The sequence below is a fragment of the Bicyclus anynana genome, chromosome 5 (assembly GCF_947172395.1).
Source record: "Bicyclus anynana chromosome 5, ilBicAnyn1.1, whole genome shotgun sequence".
Taxonomy (NCBI): Eukaryota; Metazoa; Arthropoda; class Insecta; order Lepidoptera; family Nymphalidae; genus Bicyclus; species Bicyclus anynana.
The window spans coordinates 6,962,416-6,980,794 of record NC_069087.1 but is presented as its reverse complement, the minus strand read 5'-3'; the positions used below and the strand labels follow the sequence as shown (position 1 = coordinate 6,980,794).

General features: G+C 37.9%; 1 protein-coding gene across 1 annotated transcript in view; it reads left to right on the top strand.

Annotated features, from left to right (window-relative positions):
• Positions 1–18,379, top strand: part of LOC112046921 (uncharacterized) — a gene marked incomplete in the record, with an annotated part of 744,411 nt that overhangs the window by 16,311 nt on the left and 709,721 nt on the right. The window contains 1 exon segment of the mRNA XM_052881817.1: positions 7,326–7,366. Coding sequence (XP_052737777.1) covers positions 7,326–7,366 — 41 coding nt within the window.

Genomic DNA, 18,379 nt, shown 5'->3' with positions numbered 1-18,379 from the left:
TGATGCGTCATGTCACGTCACGTCGAACAAATGTAAATCCGTCTTTAACGGTATGTTTGGTCACTTTCTTGCTTTATGTTAATGTTACATGTCGGGTAGCAGCGACAGTGATTGTACCATTATTTTGTGGTAGAGGAAACACCTCGAGCAGGTCTCAGGACTTGTAACCTTAGGTTTAAAGGATGCTCTCAGAATGCAAAAACACTCACCTTCCCTGCCTGACTTGTTCTCCATGCCTACACTAAACAATTTATGTTTTATGATAATGAATAATTACAACACAAAATATTATTGCACAAAATCACTAACGCGACTGGCAGTGTGACGGTGTCTACGCTGACTAACAAACAACTGAGCTCAAGTCATTAAATAACCTCTTATTTATAGCAACATTGATACCCCCTCCACAAAAACATAAATACCACCACCTGTAATCGAGGAACTTGTAACATTAAGTGACAAAAAAAATGTCTTTCTGACACTATCAGGTGGTGAAAGCAGCCCTAAGAATAATATCTTAGGCTGATATGATATATCGTAAAGAATACTTAAATATTGTAATATGATTCATTTCATTATGACCTAAAAATTATTGCTCGAAGCCGATAATATTAATCTCTTGTATGACGTATAAAAATTAGAGCATCTATCCATGTTGTGCATTTAACTATTTAGTAAAGTTGGATGCAATTGCTATGACGTTTCGGAACAGCGTGCGTTTAAGCTGTGCGATCCGAGATTTTAGATGTCAGCGGTAACGTAGGGGCGCGGTGACAAGTCATCACCCCGTCTTGATTTACGCATGCTATAAGCAAAGATTTTATGCTATTAGATATGTTACTAGCGCGTCGAAACTGAGGCGGACAAAAGAGGCTAATTATCTTAATTTCATTTAGTGGCATTGTAAACAACGAAAGTTATTTAACAATTGATACCTAAATACATATTGTCTACAATGTCGAGTTCTGTGTTCAAGAATTGTAAAAACTATATTGCATGTGTGCGCTCAGTGGTGTAGCTAAATTTGGATCACTTTTTGTGATGATTTTGTAGGCACATAACATGTCTAATAGTAGGAAATCTTTGACTTTCCAAGTCGTCATAAAAATTGCATCCGATTATACTACATCAAATGGCAGTGATTTATTGTTTTTGCGATCATCTAACATGGTTATTTCAACGAAATGACGAGCACAATTACAATTTGCACATAAAAATGCTGTCTGAAGTTACATAGATTTGTAATTTATTGAAGTTATTTCATTACCTCTCATGTGAACACGGGTACATTTATAACGCCTCAAATTGCAAGTATAGTTCGCGTCAAATAACTTTTCCGCTTTGAAGTCAGCCTTGCGATGCGAATATTCGCACTGTAGCATACGCAACCACCACCCTACCGACAAAGACGTACCGCCAAGCGATTTAGCGTTCCGGTACGATGTGTAGAAACCGAAAGAGGTGTGGATTTTAATACTCCTCTTAACAAGTTAATCCGCTTTTATCTTAGATTGCATCATCGCTTACCATCAGGTGAGATTGTAATCAAGGGCTAACTTGTAAAGAATAAATTAAAAAAAAACCTTGAACCTTGGTATGAGTACAATAAGTAACATTGATAGATGAAAGGGTTTGCATGTTGTTGAGTATTACCGCCATGAATTATTAAGTCAAACCGTCATACGTTAAATTAAAGTAAAGAAGGTCAGATAGTACTACTAGCTAAGTTAAAAGTGCGACGATTAGAGCATAACTTACTGTAGCTTTGTAACCCATATTCGGCTCACTGCTGAGCTCGAGTCTCCTCTCAGCATGAAAGGGGTTAGGCCAATAGTCCACCGAACGCTGGCCCAATGCGGATTGGCAGTTTTCACACACGCAGAGACTTAAGAAAATTCTCTGGTATGCAGGTTTCCTCACGATGTTTTTCCTTCACCGTTTGAGACATGTGATATTTAATTTCTTAAAATGCACACAACTGAAAAGTTGGAGGGGCATGCCCCGGACCGGATTCGAACCCACACCCTCCGGAATCGGAGGCAAAGGTCATATCCATTGGGCTATCACGGCTCCCTTAGGTTACCTACACTCAAATCGACAGATTTAAGAAAACTACTACTAAGAGTAAAAATTATGCAATTGTTAACATGTTTTTTGATTTTGAGTCAAGTCTCATCATCATGACAATCCATATTCGGCTCACTGTTGAGCACAGGTCTCCTCTCAGAATGATAGTGGTTAGGCTAATAGTCTACCACGCTGGATTGGCAGACTTCACACACGTAGAGAATTAAGAAAATTCTCAGGTTTCTCGCAATGTTTTTTCCTTCATCGTTTGAGACACGTGATATTTATTTTTTTACAATACATATAACTGATTAGTTGGAGGCACATGCCTCGGGCCGGATTCGAATCTACGGCCTCCGAATCGAAGGGCATAATAAGGCTAATTTGATGCGAACTGAGTGCACACTTAATCCGGCGTTGTAAATGTGCTCCTGTCATTATTTAATGTCTGTTCACTTGCTTGTTGTTTTGTTATTAATAGATTGTAAGTCGTTTTAAATATTGTGGCTGTGTAATAAATTTTAACTTGAATGGATTAAAAAAATGTTTCTTATTACATACTTCCTAGTTTTAAGAGAACATCGAACTAAATTTCAGTGTGTTTATGGTACGATTTTATTAGAAGGCAGAATATTTTTTTTACCGTTTTCCATTCACGTTGTTGAAAAAAAAAACAAACTACGATCGGCGCTACACATCTGTCATTCGAAAATAATATTTATTAAAGATATAAGTAAATGTTGAAAAAAAAAATTAATAAAAAAACGACGTTCTATGAAATCGCCGCACGTAGAATATTCCGATATAAATAGCTCTTATATTATTATATTAGTCTTTTGTTTATAACTAGAGACATATGTACGCCTAGTAATTCGAAGTAGGTAATATCAGACGACGACATAGCAACAACAAATAGAGATAGAGTAAGTTATATTTTTATAACTTATTCTTTAATTATAATCTAATCTTAAAGTATGGCATTGAAGTTAGGTATTCAGTATATATATTTTTTTTAATAATATTTACTTACTTCTTTAAAATATGACCAATATTTCTTTTCCCCACCATCTAGTCGGTAATGACTGTAGGTACCTATTAGGAGTGGGTACGACAATATTCCAGCGCGAGTGGTGATGAGACCGACCCCCTTCGCCGTGGATCTGTTGAGGGTATGATTTTATATTTTACTTTCTATCACCGTACTGGAAGACATTTGTTTTTAATTTTGATGCCTATATGTTGTCGATGTCCCTAGCAGTGGCGTAGCGTGCCTCGGAGGGGGCCTGTATCAAAATTAGTTGGGAGCCCCAAATTAAGGGTAAGGAATTCTCACAAAAATGCTTGCTTAAAATAAAGAGCTATTATGTATGATGTTTTCAACTTGAACTATTGTGTATGATGTTTCCAACTTTTGGGTGCACGCTTAATCCGGCAAAAACGTGTTTTTTTTTACTTCTGAAACTACAGTTTTTTTATGAATTTCCAGGGAAGCACCAGATTATGTGAGATTGTAGGTTATTTTTTGCTTTCACATGTAAGGGGCCTCTGTAGTCTGGGGGTTCTACGCCCCTGGTTCCTACGACTGGTAAAGTCCGGCCGCTCAGAGATTGCCTCATTATTCAATTACAATTGCCTCATTTTTTGTCTCTCTCTCTCTCACTCTCTGTCATGTTACATTTATTTATTTATTGGAAATGCCAACAATGACAGCAGAATACATTAAACATAAATCGGTCACAAACCTCTAAGACTACTGCCAGTCATCTTTTACAGGCATTCACAGCATTGCAGAGTCCGGTTAATAACTTAAAATATAAGATTAAACTATACTTAAATCTAACAAAATTTATGAAGAATTTACATCGCCGACCAGTCAGAAAGGCAATGGCCGGATGTCAGTGGCCGGACTTTAGTGGTACAATTCGTTTTACGTCTTTTCTTATACGCAAGGTTGGTTTGAAATTGTAGCCAAACTCATACGTGAGCCTGTAATGATTGAATAAATAAGATATAAAGTAAATAATGCCTCCGTATATTAAGTTTTAATTATTAGATGAAAAGTATAATAATTTAAGTTTCCCCTTCTCAATTAAATTAGGTTCGTTAGAACCGTTCAAGTTTAAGTTTACCTACACACATATTAAAACTTTTGCTGTTAAATACTTTAAGGCGCTAAATAAACTTACCTTTATTTTCAAGATGTCTGTAAAATCACCATAAATTTCTCGTTATTTCATAACATATTCATATTTTAGTGTGTGAAACTGCTATTTTTGTTATATAATTAATTTAAAAAAAAAATTAAAAAGTAAAAAAAAAAACCGTTACCGGTCCGGTTTGGCTGTGGTGCAAATTGGTTCCGGACCTTAATTTGTACGGTCTGAACACGCTTTAGACATTTGATAATAATCATGCTTTCTATATCTATCACCAGCAAATAGTAAAAAATAAATTTAACTACCTAAATTTTTGACTTTTTCAAGATAGCGGAAAATCCACATAGGAAATCTTGGTTTGAGAATTTCAAGTTTTTATAGGCGCCCGACCGTCTCATATCCAAAATTTAGCTCTCTCGGTTTATTTGCATTCCTAAGTCGATTTTTTCGACCGTAGTATTATAATTATTATTCGTGTTTTACAAAAACATTGAACCGTTAAAGATAATAATTTCTTTAAGATTTTCGGAAGTTTACATAATAAAGTAAGAACAAAAACTTAAATTCTCCGTTTGCCGTACGTATGTACCTACTTAGATACGAGTTTCTTATATACATAAAGGTCAAAAATATCCGACTTTAATCCACAGTTATTGCTTTGGCGCTTATTTCGACGAAAACGTTGCGGGCAGTTGCGCAACGTACTTCTTTAACGTTAGAAAATTTTCTGTTATTAATTCATGTATCAATATTTGTTATAACAATGTTGACTGTACCATTACTTAGTAGCAGTGGCGGGCACAAGGTTTTTAACTAGGATACGCTCTATACGTATAAATTTCTCCACGCTCTCTCTCTATACGCCCGCGACGTCGTCCGCGTGAATTTCAGTTTTCACAAAATTCCATAGATGCATAAATTCTACCCTGCTATATGTGTGTATTTTGCTCAGGATTTTGCTAAATATGGAGTATCAATTACAAGTAGAACAGGTTAAGACTTAAGGACTTAGATTTGACATCTTTCTTTAACCGACTTCAAAAAAAGGAGAAGGTTCTCTATTCGACGCGTATGCTTTTTTTAATTTTTGTTACCTCATAACTTCGTCATTTCTTAACCAATTTTGAATTTTAATTATTACGCCACTGGCTTGGCACTGCCTTCAAAGTGATCAGAAGGTTTGAGGTTGTACATGCGATGGTATAGTTCGCTTTTTAGTTTATTTTTGTGATTTTGAAGTCGGTTGAAATTTTTTGTTAAAAGGATTTTATTTACGCTTCGAAACTGAAAGTGATCGTGATTGCGAGTGCGAAGCGCATTTGTCCCTAAGGTTTAACTACGTGAAAGATCGAGAATATTGAGATGGCGCGAATATTTGTTTTTCAAGGTTTTACTCGTCCTTTTCTAGATTTAAGCGTTTATTTCTATTTGCTCAGATACGTTTGAAAACTTTATTTTATGCCCGCGTTTTATCTCACGTTTTTGGGTTCGAATATAAGTTGCTTCTAGCCGCAGTATTGACATTTTACGAAAATGATATCTGATGTAGATTAATGTCAATAAAAATCATTATTACAGTCCTTGAGCTCAGGAACAAAGAATTTATTCATGTACATACTGTTCTAACTTTGTGTATTTGTATGTGGTATTAATGGCGAGTCGGACAAAATTATAAACGTAGGGAAGCATTGTGGAGAGGCGTTTTCCTTCCACGCCTTCTACCAGACTTCGGTGTCCATGCCTCCTAAAAATTGTTATATAGTTAAAAGGTTATATACTTGATTTAAAATACAGTTTTTTTATCTATTCTGCAAAAATCCGCTTTTACGTTGTAATTTTTTCAATACATTTTTTTTTATAAATTAGAGAAATCGTAACCTTCGGACGATTTTCAATAAATATTTTTACATTAAGTATAAAACTACTACTGTATATTTATAAATAACGTATTTTACGTTGTTTAATATTGTAGTGAAACAAATGACACATCAATAATTATATTGAAAGTTTGTTTATATAACTGTCTGCATAAGGTTTCAAGGTCTACGTACGTAGCTCGTGTTTTCGGCGTAGCGGTCGTGTAGAGCGGCGAGATTTGGCCGTTAGGTGTTACGTTGTGTTTGCGTCATCCGTGGCACACGTCACGCGGACTGTGTCGTCATACATACATTTATGGATGCCATACATAACAAGTTATTATTATTGCACAAGCTATAATAATTATATTTTTATTTTCTCTAAAACGGCAATTGAATTTAGGTAGAACTTTTGCGGAGGAAAATAGGAAGTTAATGGTATAAAATGCATAATGAATATCATTCAATTTAAATTATTTAATTGTAAAAACTAAGTCCCGTAAATATTTTATCATTTTTGATATTTCATAACTAAGTGTTGAAATCCTTGTATCGGTTTAGTTTGTAGAGATTGTACCAAAGAATGGTAAAGATAATTGTTGTTTAAAAGTTATCTTCTAACTTTTAAATAGTGGTATGTTATTTTTTAAATGAAACTATCTATCCATCATAGTGATTGATTCACAATCATATAAAATACCTATGTAGGTAGAGTTGTTGAAAGTGTTATTTATGACGAGCGGCGCTGGCATGTGCGTGGGCCGTGGGGTGGGTGGCGGGGCGGGTGGCGCGGGCGCTGGGCGTGCTCGGCGGGCGGCGTGCTGGCGCGAGCACGTGGCGCGCGCTCACGTGGGGCTGCGGCGAGCGTCGTCGTGCGGCCCGTATGAATAATTGTGTACGAAGTGAATGAATCGATGCGGCGGCCGCGCGGGCGGCGGGGCGGCGGGCGGCGGCTTGCGTGGCGGGGTGCGCCGCGAGCCGCGGCAGTCTCGTGCCGGTAGTCGGTAGTGCAACCGAGTGACTCAGGGAGTCGTCCCCGCCGCGTCGTCGTCCGCTCGTAGTTAGTGCGTCCGCCGGCTCGCCCCACGCCGCCGGCGTTCGAACCCATGGAAACCCAGAACCAGGATGTGGCCCTCAGCCCCTCGGAGGTGGCCAACGACCCGGGGTACGTCTCGCTCCACACGCACGTGCGTACGGACACTTTCCGTGCCGGAATCGGGATCTAACCGTCATGTTTATCTTGCAGGAAGATGTTCGTCGGAGGTCTCAGCTGGCAGACTAGTCCAGGTACGCAAGTCTAACGCCGCCGCTCGGTGCGCGCCGCCGGAAGTGCATCCGATGCACTCGACGGCGACGGCTGATCGCCCACTTAGATTGCGGATCTCCGTCTCGGTCGTGTAAAACTGACGGCGGAAAATGCGGTCCGCTTTCAGTGATGAATCGTTCGTAGAATTAAATAAACATCGGTGAAAGTTTGGTAATCAGCTGATTGGTCGTGTTTCAAACTTTTCGCCGACTGAGGGTGGCGTGTTGTGTACTTAATTATTTCGGCAGAAATTAATTACTGGCGGCAATTAGAGTTACGGAAACGCGTTAATTGAGATAGATGCAGTAATTCAGTTATGATGTCAAGGTATATTGGCAGTCAGGTGTGCGGTAGCGGCCATGCCGGCTGCGCGCGCAGCTTCCTCGGTTACTCGGACTTGTTCCTCTTCCAAACGAAATTCGTCCCTATTGTAAATGAGATTTAGTGCAAAATTCTTACCGAAAACCGTTTGCCGGTTTTTGTCCAAACAGTTATCACAACATAACCTCAATTTCGCGTAGGTTCGTAGCGACACAGCGCGGCGCCGGCCCTTCTGAAATGCGAAATCTGTATTAAATTTTCTAATTGGCAATTAACTGTAAATAAAGAATGTTTTTTTTTTAAATATATATAAAATTAAAAAATTGTTTTATTCCAATCCTGCGACAATAAATCCAAGCGTTTTACCTTTGAGGAAAATTCGTAATACCTAGTAAAATATTTCCTTGATAAAATGATGATGAATTAATGTTTTGGCTGTTAGTACTAGTATACGATAAATTAACGCATACGATAAATTAACGCGTTTCAATGATGTAGTTCATATTAATTGTAATAAAAGGTCCGTGCGCGTGCGCCAGTGATGAGCTGCTTCGGTATTGGGTCGTGCGCCCACACTGCACTTTGATCCCTATATCTATGCCAACTTTGCTCTTCTTTGGAGTTATCTAGGCCGATACATCAATGGTTATGCGAAATAATTCATCTGTTAATTACGCCTATCATCTATTCAGAAAATATATTGCTACAAATTCATTCAACCGTGGATATCTAAGTGTAAAGTCTGATAGATAACACAGTGATGAATCTAAGTAAATAGGGATGATGACAGTTATTTAAATTGTATATAAATTAAGAGTATACTAATAGCAAAGCAATTTTGTAAAAGTAACAGGGTATCTGCGATCATTACTTTCGGAGTTACAGGGAATTAAAGGGTCAGATTTGCGGCGCTGCCGCGGATCCCTGAAAAACGCTCTATACAATATGGCACGATTTAGTGACGTCGTTGGCTCGCTGATCGTTAGGTTTGTATGGGCGTTCAAACAAAATTACTAATATCTTTGTTATTTGCGTTTATGTTTATTGTTTATTTATTGAAAAATGTCACATTTAATGTAAGGAACCTAAAACTGTATGAATTTTCATCTAATTACGATAAAAAAAATTTAATAGATTTTGAAATTTTATAAACTTATTTATTTTGCAAATATCCAGACAATATGGATAAATTAGTATACATTGACCTTATTTACCCCAATATATCAAAAAAATCAATATATTCAAACCTAGTCATCATCCCCATTATTGCTTCCATAAACTTAGTAGGTCGTATGAGTATATAAAACTGAACAGCAAAACGCTTAAACTTTCTCTCTCTGAGACATGTTGATGTTTACCGATGGTTCTAACTCATTGTTATATCGACTGTTTTTACAGCACTTTACTATTCAACTTATGGCGTCTTGCCAAGCGTTAGTACTTGAGCGGAAATACTTGCGGGATTTTTGGAGATCTCTATAAAGAAATGGTACTTTCCGTTGATCGCATATTGCTTCAGGGACGGTACGCAGATCATTTTTCAGTATTCATGGTAGCTTTTTGACTATATCGTTCGTAGTTCTCGGGCTTTATTTTCCTAAATTAGTGGTATCATACCAAAATCAGATTCTTGGTTAATACTTTTGTATATCATAGTTTATTCACAACAATATGTTACGGCGATGTAGGAGAAATGTCAATAATTAAGGGCGAGAATTGTACAGGTGATGAAAAATCAAATCCTATTTTTATAAAGTTCTAGTCTAAACTAGTATAAAGCTCAAAATTAATAATGATATTTTCTTGTCCTTTGCTGCAAGAGTGTAGAGTGGATACTGTGATTTTCAGTATCCAAAACCGCACTTTACACTCTCACAAAACCCCCAAAAACATGTCTGGAAATTAAAAAAAAACATCTGAGTAGGTTTGTGGAAATTGTTTTGTATGTGATAGTAACGACATTGATAACGTACTCAAGTAATGTAACCAAAACACCTGTACTTTTCCACAGTTACCGATTTCTGTAATAATATCAACTTATTAGTTCCTACAATAATGACTAAAAGGAGTTCGTTTTCAAGAAAATATAGTAACAAGACCAACCATTACTGAACGATAACATTATTGGATTGAGCGATAGTCTATAAGAAAATCAGTGGAGTGACAAACAGACGATGCTTTTAACACAACTTTGTAGAGTCTTTTTAAAGTTCTTTAACAAACCTTCTTTTGTAGAGTCTAAAGGAAATACAACTTGTCTTTAAAGTCACAAACATTTTCTACAATGTGTACTTAGATAAATTTATAAAGATGTGAAGAATTGATTCAGCAAAGCTTTTAGTTGTTGTTAGGAATTAATTATTAATTAAGAAGCTTTGTCCCTCTGCAATAATTTCTGTATGCGTGCTATAGAGTTAGAAATAAGAAACAGAATTATCTAGCGCTTAGACTAAGTATTTATATGCCTTCATGCCGTGTTTTACTATACAAACATATTTTTGGAACTATTTCTATAATAAAAAAAAATGTGAAAATATATACAGATAGGTTCTGACGATTGGAAATGCCTTAGGCTAGCTTCACACGAAATCAAAACGTAAATCGTATTATACGTTTTAGACGTACGTAAAAAAAAAGTGTATAACAATGCCGTGTGAATCTAGCTTTATAAGTACTGTAGCTATAGTATTTTTTTTAATTGCCTTGGTAGCTAGAGTGCAATTTATATAAACATATAAATTAATATTTAAACATCAAATAGATTAAAAGTAAGCTTAAAATATAAAAGCTTTCACGTACGAGATTTTAGATTATCTTACAAAATCTTTAACACTCCAAACCACGTGTGCATGAGTTATGAACCGAGGGACACTGTTAGCATAAGGTGTTTGCTAGTAAGTCGGGACTGATTAGATTATTTTTTAAAATTAATATCACGACACCTGGTTATCGTCAGATAAGAGTAGGTAAAAATTTTAGACTAACCTAATCTTGGACGAAAATTCCACGGTTGTCAATATTGGAAGTGCCTATGTACCTACACACTTTTCAAATAAATACTCAATCAAAACAGATAAGATTGACAGTTAATATTAATGTTTACACCAACATTTTGTTCTAACAATAACGGAAATTATCTTACGTAGGTATCTACATATCTTAAATGTCTACACCTACAGTATAGTTATTCTATTTCAGGAAGACGGCGTTTGGTTTTGGAGTAGTAGTCACTTGACAGTACAAACGCCTTTGTTTATTTAAAATACAAGAACGTCAAAAACAAATTTTTAAATAATTTATGATACAGTTTTTGGGAACCTTTGGTTAGCAAAACTAATTAACAGATGATAATAATTTATAACCATGCTTCCATTTTGCTGACGCTTTTTCAGTTTCACACATAAAATCACTATCCTGTTGTTATACCTTACTCCTACAATCAAATTAAAATGTATACAAAGGAAACATACCTTTCAGCAATAATGATGACATACAGAATTTTATCATACAAAGCCAACATCTTTATTAAAAGTACAGACGTCAAAACAAAAATGACGAAAATTAAAGTTTGTACGCGTACACATTTTCAAAATTGGATAGGTACCTTTGAAGGAAATTTATTTTAACGACATTTCTCTATCAAAAGTAAGGTCAGGTCCCGCCTAAACTAAATCCAAATTAAAGAAGTTTACTCCAAATCAATTAGACGCCTCAAAATTTTTGTTTATGGCGTTACATGACATCACTTTTATATTATACGGCAATTAGTAATTGTAATATTTCGCGGTAATTTTCCTTCAAGTATACTAAACTAAACTCGACATATACCCAGTAATAATTAAGGAATGCAAGAAAACAGTTATTAAATATTTATCGTAACTGAATTATGAAGAAGTAGAATCCTTATTAAAACTTATATCCTGAAAAACACACACACACACACAAACGTGCGAAACAACCTATTATAATAATTTTGTAATGTTCATTTAGAATCTGATATTTCTGTACTAGCTATGGAAGAGCGGAACCTTCTAATACAGAGGTAGATTTACTACTCCTAAAAGAAGGTTCCAAACTCGCACTAACTTATGTAAATTTAGAAAGTGAAATAAACGATTTTTATTTATTTTTTTATAAGTAATAATTGACTATAGACTTTAATACCATTTCTAGTAAGCGCTTTTGTTTTATTTTTTCCACACACAATTTTCGTCGACACAACTCAATACCTACGAAATTGCTACGGTAACGGGATTAGTATAAAGCGATTCATAATGCGACAATTTGAATCAAACATGGGAACGGAAGGGAGACTTATCTTTTCGTAATCTTGCGGTATGTCTAACGACTTTTTAACTGGAAATAAATTTTAGGAATACAAATCTGCACGCTTTTATATTATGTTATTATGTTTATTAGGTATAGTTTCACGAAGTACATTGCAAAACAAGTTACGTTTTAATGGACCGAGAGCCTGAGATGGTCAGATATATTTCATTTTATGAAAGCTTATTTTAATTGATTAGGCTAAACTCTAATTTTTGTTCTACTGTTGCACGCTATAATAATTTCAGTAGAGTTTGTATAGTGAAAGTAGAGTGTGAATTAAAAAAATTATCAAAAAATTAAAAAAAAATCTGAAAAATATTGTGCAAATATTAGAATAACTGAGTTTAATACTTATTTATAGGTCTAATCTAATCACAAACTAAAAAATAATTTAATCAAATTATGAAATCGTATGTTTTTTTAATTTGTTTATATATTTTTTTTAATTTAGCGGGCGATTTTAGTCTCTACTTTCATTAGCCAGACTCACCACTGGTTTAAACTAGTAATGGTAATAGTCTGAGATCCGTATTAGAAACGACCTTTACCCATCTATTTATTGGATGAAAAGTGTTTTATAGCAAAAGGTAATTCCCATCACCGGCCCTGGCCCACCCGGCAATTTATTCAAAAATCTTGATAATCCTACTTTAGTAATGAAATCATTACTTTAAAAAGTTTGCTACAACGTTTTATGTCATTTTTATTTAAACACTGTCAGTCTGAGTTTTACGACATTTTTTAAAGACTTATGATAAGTTTCTTTCTTGCTTGATAAGCTTGTTGGTAACACAAAAAAAAAACCAATGCAAAAAAATTGGTACATCGGCGAACTTTTTGAGCAAGAAGAGTAATAATTAATATTTTTTGCAATAAACATACTTTTACGAAGCCAATTATTACTTAACCAGATTCTTATTTACATATCATAATTATCATCTCCTTAGACTTTTAGACAGGGTGATATCTGGGTTTTCGGGACCGACGTTGTATTGGCCGGTGTGCTTTCTCCTTTAGAATGTTAACAAAATATGTATTCCAAATCCCCCACGGTCCAAACTTCTTAATTGGCTACCGTACTTACCAATGGTAGGAAGGAGCATGGGCTGGCATTCTGCGTGTAAAAATTGAAGTAAGTCTGGTTTCCTCAGGCCCTTGGTCTATTATACAAGGTAGGTACTTTATGTTATCTGAAACGATTTTCTGCAAAACGGCACAAGGTTAGTTATAACTTTGTTTATAAAGGAGAAACTCATTATTTGTGTTGCGAGAACACTTAAGCCGTTTCACACCGAGCTAGTTCGTAGACAAAAGGTTGAGCTCCATTATCTGGCTCACTTCGCGCGCCTGGCATATCATTGACACGGCGACTCGAAGATTTAACTGGCCGACTTTAACATTACAGAAATAAACATTGCTAAAATGCACACCGTCGCGCACAAGTCCTTGATGCATGCATTAACGTATTATTTTAATGAGATATTTGCATTAGAGTCGATTGTGTATCTACCGCTGCCTTGTAAATTTTCCAAGATTTCTTCAAATAAAACCTCGTTCAAAGCATAAAAAATTAAAGCATAAACAAGCAGTTGTTTTTATATATTTAAAATTAAAGACAACTCACAAGGCTAGACCAGTTTTGAATCAATTTAAGAAAAATAATATCCTAATTAGATCCGAGTTAATAGTCACTCAAAACTACCCGGAGTCCAAGTAACACATATCACTGCTAGGATTGCTTGTAGAAGACAAACCAATCTTAAATCAGTTTAGAAAATACAAACTTTTAAATCTATTCTGATAGGAAGTGTTGAAAACCGAACCGAAGATATAGTAGGTACAACTGCTCTAGAGCTGTAGTCAAAAAATTCGCTGTGAAACGCTGGCTGATCTGCGTAGTAGATGGTGCATTCAGTTTATAGGAGTGGATGAAAATGCGCATATCAGCGACTCCTATCACTTTTTCTATAGCGACAGAGCGAGTGAGCAAAGCCGCCACACTACCCCGTTTAAAAGCCTACTTTAAGACGACGACGCGACGGTAGGAGACTTCTACCAGACTTGAGTCGTTTTATGAAATACAAATTTCAATGTCTGAAGACAAGACGTGAAGACACCAGCTGAAGCTTTTAGCTTTGCTTTTTAGACAAAAACTCTAGAGCAGCGTAAAGATGCGCTTATCGGCGACTCCTATCACTTTCTTTTTCTACTTATAGCGACAGAGCGAGTGAGCAAAGCCGCCACACTACCCCGTTTCGAGGCCTGCTTTAAGATGACGACGGTAGGAGACTTCTACCAGACGTCGCTTTATGAAACACAAATTTCTAAATTGACACTAGTCTTAAAACTCGAAAACCAGACAACTGAAGACAAGACACCAGCTCTCAGCTTTGCATTTGAAACAAAACTTCTAGTGCAGCGAGCAACTATAGCGCTGTGAAATGCATTAACACATCCTGAGATTCACAATCTAGGTCCGTGTGGGACTCGCTGGTTAAGAAGCAACCAGAATACTCATTAAACCCAGTAGAACCGCCTTTGACGTCTTTACGGGCTTAACGGTGCATTCAGTGAGGGACAGGGGAGTTAGATTATTTTTTTTTCTATGACAGATACGGCATACGGCGACTTGTTCTTCTTCTGCGGATCCTCCTCCTGCTCTCTATCCCAGAGGCGTCCTTAAAGCCGATGACGGTCTCATAAAATGAGGCAGCGTAAGACGAGCTGACGAAGTTCGAGTTTTGTTGAATAGGCCTAATTTAAATAAAGCAATTATTTAAAGATGGAAAAGTGCATTGAATGTGAAACCAACTTTGAGAATTAGTTGTAAAGCTTTAGAGCAGGGGCACACCATGCGTTGCGGCGCCGCATGTTGTTGCGTCGTCTTACATAGAAATATCTGTGACATTTCGGCGGGGCGGGGAGGGAAGGGGTGAATGCGTTGCGACGTCAGAGCAGCACTGCTCAGTTGTCTATGCGTCATAACAATAATTTATTAACACACTGTCCAACGCTGCTACGGCGCTGCTGCGACATAACAACGTTGCGGCGCCGCACCGCTCGTGTGCTTGCATAAACGGTGAAATGTTTGCGTTGCGGCGGCGGTGTCGCTGCGCCGCCTTACAGAGAAATATCTGTGGCATGTCACACGATGCGCTCCGAACATGCAACCACCGAGACGAGGCGGGAAGGGGTGAATGCGTTGCGACGTCAGAGCAGCACCACTTCACTTTATTAACAGACTGTCCAACGTTGCTACGGCGCCGCTGCGACATAACAACGTTGCGGCGCCGCACCGCTCGTGTGCTTGCATAAACGGTGAAATGTTTGCGTTGCGGCGGCGGTGTCGCTGCGTCGCCTTACAGAGAAATATCTGTGGCATGTCACACGATGCGCTCCGGACATGCAACCACCGAGACGAGACGGGGAGGGGTGAATGCGTTGCGACGTCAGAGCAGCACCACTTTACTTTATTAACACTGTCCAACGCTGCTACGGCGCCGCTGCGACATAACAACGTTGCGGCGCCGCACCGCTCGTATGCTCGCTGATACGGTGAAATGTTTGCGTTGCGGCGACGGTGTCGCTGCGTCGCCTTACAGAGAAATATCTGTGGCATGTCACACGATGCGCTCCGGACATGCAACCACCGAGACGAGGCGGGGAGGGGTGAATGCGTTGCGACGTCAGAGCAGCACCACTTCACTTTATTAACAGACTGTCCAACGTTGCTACGGCGCCGCTGCGACATAACAACGTTGCGGCGCCGCACCGCTCGTGTGCTTGCATAAACGGTGAAATGTTTGCGTTGCGGCGGCGGTGTCGCTGCGTCGCCTTACAGAGAAATATCTGTGGCATGTCACACGATGCGCTCCGGACATGCAACCACCGAGACGAGACGGGGAGGGGTGAATGCGTTGCGACGTCAGAGCAGCACCACTTGATTTTATTAACAGACTGTCCGTTGCTACGGCGCCGCTGCGACATAACAACGTTGCGGCGCCGCACCGCTCGTGTGCCCGCTGATACGGTGAAATTTTTGCGATGCGGCGTCGCAACGCATCGTGTGCTCCCGCTCTAAGGCCGTTGCGTGGTCGGCTGGACGCGACACAATACAGATGGGAACGGGATCACGCTGAACTCGTTACGGTTATTACTGCGGTGATTGTTTGCACCGCCGCGTTCGCGCGACCCCGCGTTGCATCTCCAACGACTTACTCAACTGCATTGTTACTCAAATTCCTTTGACTAGTTTATTTCTTCTTTAAATCGTTTTGACGACTTGGTATTTTTGTAAGTGTCGTCGATCATCCTCAATGACGCCTGGTATGGCTGCACACAATCGATAATATTGCCAATATTAATGTCAAAAGTAGGGTAAGGTTGAGAAAATCATTAAATTTCGATCATTAAATTAACCTTAAAACCAACAACTTCACACTTCAAAAATCAAATTTTGACAAATGACAAGTGACAAGTTTGTATATTGTCGATAGGAAAACGGCGCTGTACACACTCTACAATTAGAGTGCAACGTAGAGAATGCCACAGTATAAATAAAATTTACAGCGACAAAAGTATTGTCGCGCCAAATCTACCGGGCATACGTATGTCCCACGGGCGTTCAAGTGGTACTCGTATAGTATGCGCTTTAGTATGCGCTAGACTTTTACTTCCCTCTGACTCTGCGCCGAACTGTGCAGCTAATAGGTAATTCATCACCTCGGCAGATCCTGCCTTCCGATTAGGTGGTAGAATCTCTAGTCACTAGAAACAGACAAACCTGGGTCTGTAGCCATGTGACTACATGTAACTCGATTCTCTTTCTACAAACGCTAACTTAAGCTTAAATGTTTGGGAATGACACTATTACGATTAGTCACGTGATCAAGTTGTCGATCGAATCTGTCATCCCCATAGAATTTGTTAGTCTTGAAAGCGTTAGCGTTTGTAGAAACCGACATATCATAAATGGACAAACCGATTCTACTTGAAATAATCCGCGAAATCCACAAACGTTTAATACAGAATTTTCCGACTTCTAGGAACAGTTCTCCCTTCATCTAATATTAATTCGGAGATTTAACATAAGTTGAATAATGCATTAGACCGTAGACGACTGCAAAACGAACTGACGGACGTCATTTAATTTACACTCAAAGTTTAGGCGATGACGCTGTTACTCGCCATGTTTGTATACATAATGGACAAACCTATGATAGCCAGACTTTATTCATTTTTAGAAGCCCAAATTCCAAAAAAAATCGTTTGTCTGTAAAGTCGTTTTACTGACGATAGTTGAACGTGACAACGTCATAAGGAAATACCTACTACTAATATAAATGTTCGTTTTTCTAAAATACTGTTTTATAATCTTCATAGACCAGAATATACTTTATTCCTTATAAAAAAAAGTTGGCAACCCTAGAGCGAGGGAATGACGCATGACGTCATCTTTTTTCGAGTGTGCAGCTGGCTCCATCGAGTTATAAGAAACTGACACGTCAAAAAAAAGTTTTTAAGCCCATTGGTGGAGATTGGTGGACAACTGTGGAGATTTTACCCGTAATGGCTTTGGGATGTAGCAGGTTTCAATGGTCCAGGGCCCCCCCAACTGCTGGGGCCTCTTACGTGTAATTACCGTTACATTGAAGGGGTAGGGGTAGCTGAAATTAGTAAATCCACAATCTCCTTTGGTTTGATGAACTTATGAATTCCCGTATATATTCATAAGTTCTTCAAACATCTTTATTTTTTAAGAAATCTTTACCATTCATATTGGGCCCCCAACTAATTTTGATACAGGGCCCATCCTAGGCACGCTACGCCACTGCTTAGAAGTACTTATCACAGAATCTCGTTCTATTTACTTTCTTTGAGGCGTAATCACTTGGTAATTCATATCAATATTCATTGTATCTACAAGATAAATAGACGAAGACGCATGTTAAAAGATGTTAAACGATAAGTGTTATATTCATTTGACTATTTCATGTTTCAATTATTACCGACAACGATCGATTCTATCGACAAATATAATTTCGTACTAAACTCCGAAACAGACTATTATACGACTCTGTGTTGTAAACAAATAACTATACATTAATGCACTTTGATGACTCGTAGACAGACGAAGTTACAGATTGATTGTATTGTTGGACTAAATTACAATAGGGGAGATTTCACAGCTGTTTGTAAATGCAGAATGTTCTACACAATATGTGATTTGATATTATGTTTCAATTTATCTGCTAGGTGTCGGGAGAGGCTAGCTGCCATCCTGCTGACAAATACGAACAGCGTAGTTTACCTTGTGGTAGCCTACGTCTTTATTTTATTCATTA